Genomic DNA, 12,071 nt, shown 5'->3' on the forward strand with positions numbered 1-12,071 from the left:
CTTGGGTCCCTCCCATGCAAACATGCCCAACCCATCCCATTGAGTTCTCTCTGCCACCAACTCTTTTTTTTTTCCCTCCTTTCTGCTGCTACCAAGGAAGCGGGCTCAGTTTTGCTTGTGAGAGTGATAGAGGTGGAATGTTGGCACAAACATTTTGACTCAACTTTCAGCTGTCATTGCTTCACTAGAGTCATCCAGTAAAGTGGGAGAACACCAGGAATGACTGGTTCTTGCAGCAATTTTGCAGTTGAGTCCTTGTGTTTAAGCTCGGTTGCGCTTGCTCTTAGCCGTGGACAAAAGTGAGTTGACCTTGTGCCCATCCCCTTCCCCAGACCGTTCAGTTGCAAAAGTTTGGGGAAGAATATGAGTTGAGAGTCAGGGATACACTTAATATCCCTAAAAGAGAAGCACATTTTATTTTGTTTTGGAGCTACAGCCAGTACTCAAGTGCCTTTGTGCCCAGGGGCAATTCCTAGTGGGGTTCAGGGACCCATATGGTGCCAGGGATTGAACAAAATGGGTCTGTCATGTGCAAGGCAACCGTACCTGATGTACTGAGCACCCTGCCAGCTGTAGTATCTTTCTGTACAACTAGAAGCACACTGAGAGGGAAGGATGTCTTCTGGGGAAGTAAGGATCTGAATTAGCTATCTGCCACCATCTCGTGCCTGACCCTGACAGTTCCTTAGCTCACCTCTCCTCACTATTGCAGAGGAGGTGCCAAAAAAGAACCGGGGTGGGGTGGGAGTGGTGGACATAAGCATGTTCAGACAGTGCCAACAGCAGCCCTTCCCCAAACCAGGGACAGCAGAAACTCGGGGCCCAGCTACCACGCATGGTCAAGAAAGAGCAGAAAGGTGGTGCCTCCTGCTTGAGACAAGCAGGACAGTAGGCTGAATGGGCATAGCTACTGGAAGGGGTGGCTGGTCTGGGGAGGGGGCCAAGTGACGGAAACAAGAAAGCAGTGTTGGGTTGGAGCAATAGTACAGCGGGTAGGGTGTTTGCCTTGCATGCGGCTGACCCGGGTTCGATTCCCAGCATCCCATATGGTCCCCCCGAGCACTGCCAGGAGTAATTCCTGAGTGCAAATCCAGGAGTAACCCTGTGCATCACTGGGTGTGACCCAAAAAAGAAAAAAAAAAAACAACAAAAGCAGTGTTTCAGAATGGAGAGCTAGGTCGGGGACCAGTGTTCACTCACCCAGATCCACTCCTGCTCCACCATTCCTAGAATCCAGTCATGGTCCTGCTCAAAGAATCAAGAATGACTTGTGTCAGCGAGCAAACCCCAGTGCTCCAGGATGCACGCCTCTCCCTGCAGGCCCTATCAGCAGTGGCCAGTCCCTCCCTGTTGAGGAATAGTTTTTCCACAATGTGCCCAGACACGTTGCAGAGTGGGTCCAGGCAGACATGGGGCAAAGAATGACGGGCACGCGGAGAAACCACTCCAGGAGACAGCCAGTGGTCGTTCACTTTATTGCCAAATACACACGTTTTATAGAGGGTCTCAGCTTAAGAGGATGGTTCAATCACATAAAGTTTAACACTACTGACCTATCACCTTTCCAACTCTGCCCCAGCCCAATCCCAATTAGGGCTAGATGCTGCAGTTAGGAATGACTCACTAAGCGTAGGTTGACAATTCTTAAGGGGTTGGGTGAGGCTCAAGGCCGGATACCTGGTGCTTGTAAAATGCTCTCAGACACTTCCTACTGGGTCGCCATGCAGGGACAGATCTTATCTGCTCTGGCGCCTGTTGCCATGTTCCACACTTCCCTGGCTGGGGTGCTTGGGCCAGGGTAGAGTGCATCCAGGTCTAGGCTTTCTCTCTTACTGAGACATGCTTTAAAGCCAGCAGTTGAGAACCCACCCCTGATCTGTCTCTGTGGTGTGGAGACCTTACCTCCATGCCCTGAGCTGCCAGCAGGCGGTGCTCAGTGCCTCCTTCACACGTGCCAGCCAGCCACAGCCCTCTCACCTACTGAGCTGTCTGTGCTGTGCTCCAGATCCCTACACTTCCCCATCAGGCACATCAGGTTCTCTTGTAAGGGCCTTCCCCTGCACACGCGGGAGTCCCGGTGGCAGCCTGGAAGCAAGTGCCACAGACCCGTGAGGAGGCAATCACTCCTCAGGGGAACTTGTCTGAGAAGAGGGAAACATTTCAGGAAGCCCGTCCCAGCTGATAAAAATAATTATCCCTCGAGGATTTCCCAGTCTGATGGAGGAGACTCAACAACTAATAGGGGGACCAAGAGATAGTTTAGAGGGTAATGAATGCACTTGCCTCACATGCGACCTACCCAGGTCCAATTCTTGGCATCCCTGACCCCCAAGCACCATCAGGGGTAACCCCTAAGCAAAGAATCAGAAGTAAGCCCTGAGCACCAAAACAAAACCCAAAGAGACCCAGTTGGTGTATCAAGTTGGGGGTGCCACATTACTTAAGGAGAGATTATATAATCCTCTGGGCAAAGAGAGTGCCTTGAAAACCCCTAATTTGATAGAAGAATCAGCATCCTTGAAGTACCCCAATGTGATGGGAACAGCCCAGTGTTCCCTGAGGATTCCTAGTCAGATAAGATGAAAGTACTCTTGGGATTCTGTATCTGTTTCTGCTCTCCAGTATCCACTCTTCTTCGTATTTTAATGATTTACCAGTAGGTCAAATTTCAACCCTGTTTAATTCTTCAGTGGGGGCTAGGCATATGGCTCAGTGGGAAGGCACATGTCTTGCATGTCTGAGGCCCTGAGCTTGATCTCTGGTTCTGAGTGGTCCTGCCCTAACCCCAGTACAACTAGGTGTGAGCTTGCACAAGTTCCAACAACAACAAAAAGAGGAGGGCAGGAGAGAAGTGACAGATTGGAGCACAAGCTCTGCATGCAGGAGACCCAGGTTTGATTTTCAATTCCACATGGTCCCCTGAATACCATCAAGTGTCTCAGGAGTGAGCACTGAGCTGAGAGTAGTCCCTGAAATACCACCAGGTGTGTTCAACCTCCCTCACCTAATTATTCATCTATTTATTTCTTTTTGGCCACACCCAGCTGTGCTCCGGGGTTACTCCTGGCTCCACACTCAGAGGTCAGTCCTGGTGGGGCTCAGTGATCACTCCTAGCAGGGATTGGGGTATCATTTATGATTCTAGGGATTGAACCCAGGTTGGTTGCATACAAGACAAATGACTGCTGTACTATCCATTCCTCCACCAGTGGTTTCTTAAAATTAAGATAGAAACCTTCAATGACTCCTCACAGATTTCAGGATCAAGTTTATGGTCATAGTCACGGCTTCAAGGTCTTTGCTCTCACCCTTGTCTTCTCTGTTTTGTTAACTTTATAGAGACCGTGTGAGATAAATCAGGGTCTTGCACAAGCTAGGCATGTGCTATACCCCTCGAGCTGTCTCTCTGGGCTCCTGTCATCTCAGCAGCCACTCTCTCTTCCTATATCTCCCTCCATCTCACTTTCTGAGCTCCCACCATTCTTTTTTTCCCCCCCTTTTTTGGGTCACACCCAGCGATGCTCAGGAGTTATTCCTGGCTCTGCACTCAAGAATTATTCCTGGTGGTGCTCGGGGAACCATATGGGATTGAACCCTAGTTGGTTACGTGGAGGGCAAATGCCCAAACCCCCTGTACTACTGCTCCTCCTCCTGCACTCCCACCTATCTGGAGGTCCTGCAGCTTCCCACACATCTGCTCCCATCTACCTGCAGTTCTCTCCTGCCCAGTGAGTAACTCCTCCTCTTCCAGGACCCCTCTAGAGCATCTTCTTCTCAGGGGCCTCCTTTCTTTGTCAATGCTCTTAGCTGCAACCAGCTCACTGAATTCAAATGAGCCATGTGGATCTCTGATCTCCGCTGATCTCTACCTTGTCTGAACTGGCCACCATCTCAGTCTCTTATTCATCCAAAGTGGTTAAAAAAAGGAATCAACCATTTTGTACTCTGGATAGGGGAGAAGTCTGTCTCCCTCAAAACACAAAGTCTCCTTCAGGACATCCTCCTGGATCACATCAAGTGGAGACAGAGTTCACTTGGAGCAGGGCTGGAAACAATTGCGTGTGTGTATGTGTGTGTGTTTGTGTGTGTGTGTGTATACTTCATTTAATGCAAAGAAGTGCTTTTCCATCCAGCAGCTAGGATGACTAGAGTGAGTAATGAACTCCTGTGGGTGTGACAAGGGGAGATATCCACCTGGCAGAATCGTACCAGGAAAGTCTTCAAGGCTACACACACACACACACACACACACACACACACACACCCCTCCTTATGAAGAGTGTAGCAAAGAAGGGGCCAAAATGATAACACAGTGTGAAGGACACTTATTGGTACCTGTGGTCCACCCAGGTTTGATTCCCAGTACCCCATCTAGTCTCCCAAGTCAGCCAGGGATCATCCTGAGATCAGGGAGTAAATCTGAACAGAGCCAGCACTGCCAGGTGTGGCCCAGAGCGCTGCATTACACTGTACTGTCCTCCTGTTGTCCATCAATTTGCTCAAGCGGGGCCCAGTAATGTCTCTATTGTGAGACTTTGTTGTTACTGTTACATATAGAATAGTCATGGGGAGCTTGCCAGGGGGTGAGATACTCTCAGTAGCTTGCCCGGCTCTCTGCAAAGGGGTAAAAAATGAATAAATAAATAAAAGACTGTAGCAAGAGAGCCTGGGAGAGGATGAGCAGGTGCATTACCTCTCTAGGGACCCAGGCAGCTATTCCCAGCCAAGCAGGTTTGGCTCAGTGCCACAGCTGGTATGCTGTCCTGCTTGGCCTGAGCCCCGGAGTGAGCCCTGACACACAGCAACTCCTTGTTCTCAGCGCAGCGCTGCTCCTGTGGTGCATTTAGGAGCTGGCTGGAGTGTAGCTGCACCTGCAGATAGGGACTAAGCTATGGAAGCCAGTATCCAACCATCCTTTTGTTTTTTTTGACACCCGGCATTGCTCAAGGGTTATTCCTGGCTCTGCACTCAGGAACCACTACAGGAGGTGCTCGGGGGACCATACGGGATGCTGGGAATCGAACCCGGGTCAGCCACGTGCAAGGCAAACGCCCTACCCGCTGTGTTATCTCTCCAGTCCCCAACCATCCTGGTTTATAGACGACTTCTCAGGGCAGGCGCTTCCCCCTGGAGCTAGGCTACAGCGGGCAGGGTGAACTGGAGCACACACCTTAGGCAAGGAACTCGCCAGGCGTGGAACCCAGGTCTGAGACTCAGGTCTGAGTGGGTTGTGGTTGGAAAGTGGGGGGACTTCAGGAAAAGTCTGGGGGTGGTGTTCAGGGATGACAATGAGTGAACTGAGCTTCTAGGGGCTGGGACCGGCAGAGGCATGGCCAGAGAAAGGCAAGACAGTGACACCCAGGAAGGGGCGGGGCCTGTTGGCGGCAGGAGGAGCGGGGTTCACACTTGCCCTCCACTTGGTGGGCGCTACACACTTTGTGGTAGCTGAGCACTGGGTCAGGGTAACTGAGACACAAACTGAAGCTCTGGTCACTCCACTTAGCAGCCACGGGTTGTTCTGCAGCTTAGGGAGGGGCAAAGGCCAGTCCCAGGCACTGACCTGAGTGCTCAGTCCCCGTACCCCTGCCAAACCCTGCTCTCCCGCTCTCCCCAGCCCCCACGACTGTGCCCACCCGGTGAGCTACTCGCTTGCAGTAGCGTTCTGGAGGGTGGACGTCCAGGTGCCCCCAGTCTCAAACCCTTGCGACGGTGAGAGAACAGAAAGGAAGGGATGACAGATTCCAAGGTGGGCAGCGCCTGGGGAAGGAAATGGGGACAGCTGGGGAAGGTAGAATCATCATCTCATTGGCGCTCCCCCAGCCCCAACGGCTCTGCAATGCCCACCTTTCCACCTACTCCAGACCACCCTGCACCCGGTGCCCGTTAGCTGTGCCCTAGGGTATCACTGGGTGCTGAATTTCCATTTTTTCCCCTCCATGTGCATAGCTTATGGAACACGGGTGTACCCCCAGCGCACCTCCGTGTGCCATTTCCATGACCTCTCTGTCCACCTGCAGGGCAGTGCAATGATGCCAGAATCGCCCACGACCCTGGGGTAATTCTTTCACGGACCTAGGCTTTGTGCCCTCGCCTGCCTTAGGAGGAGAAAAGCGGTACGAGGAACGGGTTATTCAGCGGGACCTGCTCCAGGGTGCTTGCCTTTCTCCCCTCCCCGCCTAGCTGCTAGCGCCTCAAGTCTGGGGACACCCCCACCGCCCCCCACACACTTCACCTCTTCTTGAATTGCCGACAGCAGCAGCCACAGCAGCAACCACAGGTCCGGAGTCTCCTGGGGCCCAGAGGTCAGATGCAGGTGGTGGCCGGTGACTGTGACACAGCGGGGGTGGGGGGGTGGAGGGGAGAGGGTTCTCCCGCCACACACCAGCTCAGCCTGGCTGGCTGGGGAAGGATCAGCTGGTAAAACTGCTGGATCAGCTGGTTGTCCTGGAAGACCTGGGACTGAACAGAGGATAGACAGCTGCAGGCAAAGGGACAAGAACTGGCTGGGCAGTTGGTGAAGCCTGTGGTCACTGGTGGACCAGCGGTTTAGGTTAAGGAGGCCCTTTTGAGGAAGGGATTTCCCCCTAAAACCATGAAGACTGTGGTCAGAACCTGCTAAAGACGTCTGGAATCCATGCAGATGGGAAGAAGTTTGCTTGAAGCTCTAAACCTCCGCCTGCATATCTGTCAGTCTCTGTCTCTTTTTCTCTCTCCATACATGTATATATATATATATATATATATATATATACATATATATATATATATATATATATATTGCGTCGGGGTGGGTGTGAAACTGGGAACTAGCTACTTCCTCCCTTAAGTGGGAGGCTCAGTGGGTCGGGGTGGGGAGAATCCCTTGTCTACCTTAAAGGCAACTACTCATTGTATAATCTAAACCCAAGCACAAAAAATTATAAATCTACAACTGTACCTCATGGCGTTTAAAAAAATTTTTTTTTCGGAATTTCAAAATCACGTGGCCCTACTGCAGCCACGCGACATCATGTTATTCATAACCAGAAATAGAACACAAATTGTCTACTGTTGCCTTTTCAGCAGATATGAGTGTTGGGGTAAAATCTCAAATAATAATAGTGGGTTTGGTGTCAAAATATTGAATGTGATAAAAGTAGAGAGAGAGTTATATGGAAATCATCTGCCCCACAGGTAGGGGAAGGGTGTGGGATGGGGGTATACTGGGGTTGTTGGGGGTGGAGAATGGGCACTGGTGAACGTACGGGTGTTTCATTGTATGACCGAGACTTAGACCCGAAAGCTTTGTAACTGCTCTCACGGTGATTCAATAAATAAAATTATAAAAAAAAAAGGCAACTACTGTGGTGCCCCCACCCTCAGACCCCACCTGGCCCTTCCTACTGGAGGCGCCCTCTAGGGAGGCTCCCTACAGCCCTCTCAAGTCCCTCCTACCCCATCACTCAGACCTTTAACCAAGTGTACATCATCTTTACTCTGGTGTTGGGATCCAGTAATGACTCAGGAAGGCTTAGTTCATAATAGAGTTTTCATTGTGGCAAGACACCCACTTAAGCTGGCAAATTGCAGGGGATTAATAGATTTACTGAAGGATTTATGGGTCCCTCCATCTGATTCTTTCACCTCTCTCTCTCTCTCTCTCTCTCTCTCTCTCTCTCTCTTGCTTTTTGGGCAATTGCACCCAGTAGTGTCAGGAATTACTCCTGGCGGTGCTTGAGAGAACCACATGGGATGGGATGCAGAGATGGAACATTGGTTGGCTGCATGCAAGGCAAGTGCCCTCCCCACTTGTACTACTGCTCCGGCCCCCTCTTTCATCTCTTATACACTGGCCTAACCTGTGTGATGTACTGATTAGAAGAATCAGGTGGGCTCCTGCCTTCAAAGGGCCTTACTAGCCTTTGTGAGATGTAGCTCAGGGGGAGAGCACTTGCCAGCTTGCTTTGCACTTCTGTAAGGCCCTGGGTTTGATCCCCAGCATCCCATGCATTTTGCACCCTCCCACCCTGCTCCAGAAAATAAAAAATAAAATAACAAGGGAACTGCTATGAGTCTATTAATATTTGTGGACATGAACCATAATGTTACAACCACTTAATGCATTCACAGCACTGTCCCTTTTTCCTTTGTTTTGTTCTTGGATCACACCCAGCAGTGCTCAGGACTCTGGCTCTGTGCTCAGAGGTCATTGAGGTGCTCTGGGGATTTTATGAGGTGCTGGGGATCAAACCCAGGTTGCCCCCATGCAAGGCAAACACCTTACCCTCTGTGCTTTCTCTTTGGTCTCCACAACTCTGTCCTTTATATACAGTTCTTAAGGGATTTCCAAGGAAACCTAGAGTTCCTTAGGGTACAGTTTGAAATTATCCACTGTTCCCAACAGAGCAGCAAAGACTAATCCAAGTTCCCTGAGAAACAACAGATGAACCCAGATTTCATCGGCCCCAGGCCAGGGCTTCAGACACTGTTCCTTTGCTGAAGGGCCAGTGTCTTGTGTGAGGTCTGGGCTGGCCTCCTGGCCCGCCCCCCCCTCCCCTCATCCCCTTCCCGGCCTCTACTGGGGTCTTGGGAAGAGGGCCAAGTCTGTTGTGGATGATGCTTTACTTATCCTGCAGCAACTTCCTTTCTGGAAACTGGGTGTCTCCTTTTGGACGAAGACAATGGAAAGGATCCAAGAGGTCAGAGGAACAGGGTTCCTCCTGGCCCCATCCGGAGGGGCATCACGTGGCTCCGTGCTGAGCCTTCAGGAAAATCCCAGCCTTTACAGTGGTTTTCCCACACCCATTGGCCCACCCACCCTGACACTCGGCCTCCCTTCTCACCTGGAACCTTCCCCATCAGCCCCTTCTTTTGCACTCAGCTTCTGCCACATTTCCTATCAGACTTGCTTTTAATCCCAGAGCTGCAGCTGGGCTGTCATATACCACCATGTCCCTGGTGTCACTGAAATTTCAGGCAGTAGGTGAAGAGGAGGAGGAAGGCAAGGAGGCTGAGAGCCTAGACTCCGTGAAGGCACTGACGGCCAAGTTGCAGCTGCAGACACGACGGCCGTCATATCTGGAGTGGACGGCCCGCGTCCAGAGTCAAGCCTGGCGCCAACCTCCACTCCAACCTGGGTTAGGTGGGCCTGGGACCATCTGTGGCTTCGCCTCAATGGATTCTGCCCTTGAGTGGCTCCGCCAGGAGCTGGTGAGTCTGGTGGGGTGGACAGCTGTGTGGAGGGCCTTGGGACCAAGACCAGAACCAGGGGTGTGGGAAAGGAAAGAGAATAGACCCAGGAACTGCCCATTCATGTGGCTGTGTCCTGGTTGTGGAGTCCAGAATTAATTTGCCTTTATTTGGAGACTCTTTTTTGTGGGGAGGGTGGCACACACAGAAATACTTAATAACTCAGGTGTTACTCCTGTCTCTGCAGTCAGGAATCACTCCTGGCAGGCTTGGGGGAACAAAAGGGATGCCAGGGATCAAACCCGGGTCGGCATATAAGATAAGAGCCTTCCCAACTGAACTATCACTCCAACACTGACTTGAGGACTCTTGCTGAAGGATTCCATTCAATATACTGTTGCGTGTCCTGCAGTTCAGGGGCTAGTCTTTATTCTTGGGGGATACCAGTTAAAGATGGGAAAGCATGACCTTCCTTACTCTGGGAATTTCTATGTCCACCAGATTAAGTTAAGAAGGAGGCAATGAGTGCACCAATCTGAATGAAATCTTGGAGCTCATGGTGACTAGGTGGTCTTTTAATTTAAAGTTTTATTATTATTATTATTATTATTATTATTTTTTTTTTTTTTGCTTCACACCCGGAGTTGCACAGGGGTTACTCCTGGCTCTGCACTCAGAAATAACTCCTGGCGGTGCTCAGGGGACCATATGGGATGCTGATGCTGGGAATCGAACCTGAGTCGGCCGTGTGCAAGGCAAACACCCTACCCACTGTGCTATTGCTCCAGGCCCTAAAAAAGTTATTTTGGCGTGGGGGCCATGCTTCTTACTTTCTGCTCAAGGGTTGTTTCTAGTGAGACTCAGGCAGTCACATCTGGTACTGGGAATTGAAATATAGCTTATGCAAGGCAAGCATCTTAACCCCATGCAGACTTTCTGGCCCCAAATAGGTGATTCTTAAAACAGCTTGTGCAGGGGCTGGAGCAATAGCACAGTGGGGAGGGCGTTTGCCTTTCATGCAGCCGACCTGAGTTCAATCCGCGGCATTCCATATGGTCCCCCAAGCACTGCCAACAGTAATTCCTGGGTGCAGAACCAGGAGTAACCCCTGAGCATCGCAGGTTGTGACCCCAAAAAGCAACAAACAAACAAAAACCAACAAAAACCAAACAAAAAAACTGCATGTGCAGGGCTGAGGATATGGTTTGGTAGTAGAACACTTGCTTTTCTGTGTGAGGCTCTGGGTCCACGATTCCCCAGAAACACACACACACACACACACACACACACACACACACACACACACAGAATGCAGGGGCTGGAGACATAGTTCAAAGGGTAAGGTGTTTTCCTTGCACGGGGTTCACAGGGGCTCCGTGGTTCAATCCCCAGCACTCCATATGGTTTCTTGAGCACTGCTAGGATCCCTGAGCACAGAGCCAGAAGTAAACCTTCAGCACCATCAAGTGTGGGTCCTTTTCTCTCCTAGTCACTCCCCAAAAGGTTCAGTTTACAAACTGGGAATTCCTCTTAGCTGATGCCTGGAACTCAGGCATCTGTATTTACTTACTGATTGGCTGCTTAGTGTGATTTCAGAGCCACAACGTGGGTCATGATATGAACTGTGGCCAGGGATGTATGTAGATGGGGTGAAGGGCGTTGTCTGAAAGGACGGAAATGGCTCCTCCACCGCGGACCACTGCAGCAGGCTCACGCCCCCTCTCGGCCGTAGCTGGACATGCAGGCTCAGGACCGGCAGCTGGCAGGACAGCTGCTGAGGCTGCGGGCGCAGCTGCACCGGCAGAAGGTGGACCAAGCCTGTCACCTGAACCAGGAGCTGCTGGACGAGGCCGAGATGGAGCTGGAGCTGGCCCCGCCGCTGCGGCACCTCGGTCTGACGCGCATGAACATCAGCGCCCGGCGCTTTACCCTCTGCTGAGGGACCCCTGCCTCTCCTGGGCCCTCCTCCCGCAGCCCTTCTGGGGAAGGGGAATGGAGGGAAACCCCAGAGGCTCCAACCCCTGGCTCTGGGGACGGGGGAGTTTGGGGGTTCAACTCATTTCTCTGGGGGTAAAGCCCTAGACAGCATCCTGAACCCCTGCTGCCCCTGTTGGGGGGAGGAAGGGAAGGGGAGACTCTTATAGACCTCCTGGCCCCTTATTAAAGACCTTTCTGCTTCCCAGGAAGATTTCTGCAGTCTGTATTTTGTTTTGGGAGCCACACCCAGCGATGTTCTGGGGTAACTCCTGGCTCTGCTCAAGAATCACTCCTAGTGGGCTTCGGAGACTATATGGGATGCCGGGGATGGAATCCCGGTCAGTTGTGCAAGGCAAGTGTCTTACTCGCTGCACTACCCCTGTACTCTCTGCATCTGGAGCTCTGCTGTCTCTTATTCTACCCAAGCTTGCTGCTGGGACCAAGGATTTCCCCGAACAGGGAGGCTGAGGTTGGCGGATCCAGAGGACTGATCTTTTTTTCTCTTGAGTCACATGCACTGCGCTACTCTCAACATTCTGATGTGGGTGGGATGACTCAGGGAGCATACAGCGTCAGGGTCTAGGGGGCAAACCCAGGGCTTCCCCATGACCTCTGAGCTATCTCTCCTACCAAGTGTTCCCACTCCCCTTAACAGCTCCAGCTCCATCTCACTAAGAATTTCAAATCCTCAAATCCCAGTAGAAAGTCACTTAGGGTAAGGACAGCTGCAGAATGTGGGGCCTGGAGATGTGTGTGCCAGACTGACTCCCCAACAGATTCTTAGTAGATTTTGATGAGCGCCCTGACCTCTGAGCTGCTTCTATACTTTTTTTGTTTTGTTTTGTTTGGGGGCTACACTTGGCAATGCTCATCGGTTTCTCTGAGCTCAGGAATCACTCCTGCCAGTGCTCAGGGGACCATGTGGA

General features: G+C 51.5%; 1 protein-coding gene across 1 annotated transcript; it reads left to right on the plus strand.

Moving 5' to 3' along the window:
• The first annotated feature begins 8,830 nt into the window (after window positions 1-8,830).
• FAM167B (family with sequence similarity 167 member B) lies at window positions 8,831-11,128 on the plus strand. Its single transcript, XM_056123472.1, has 2 exons — window positions 8,831-9,189; window positions 10,901-11,128. Exons 1-2 carry the CDS (start codon window positions 8,929-8,931, stop codon window positions 11,105-11,107), a joined length of 468 nt encoding a protein of 155 aa, XP_055979447.1. The 5' UTR covers window positions 8,831-8,928; the 3' UTR covers window positions 11,108-11,128.
• The last annotated feature ends 943 nt before the right edge of the window (window positions 11,129-12,071 follow it).

This window comes from Sorex fumeus, unplaced genomic scaffold (genome assembly GCF_029834395.1).
Source record: "Sorex fumeus unplaced genomic scaffold, SorFum_2.1 ptg000047l, whole genome shotgun sequence".
NCBI classification, from domain to species: domain Eukaryota; kingdom Metazoa; phylum Chordata; class Mammalia; order Eulipotyphla; family Soricidae; genus Sorex; species Sorex fumeus.

What these genes read in the sequence shown, in the direction of transcription:
- FAM167B (XM_056123472.1), top strand. Translation starts at nt 8,929, where the DNA reads ATGTCCCTGGTGTCACTGAAATTTCAGGCAGTAGGTGAAGAGGAGGAG. An exon ending in AGTGGCTCCGCCAGGAGCTG is followed by an intron (nt 9,190 to 10,900) that starts GTGAGTCTGGTG and finishes TCTCGGCCGTAG; the next exon opens with CTGGACATGCAGGCTCAGGA.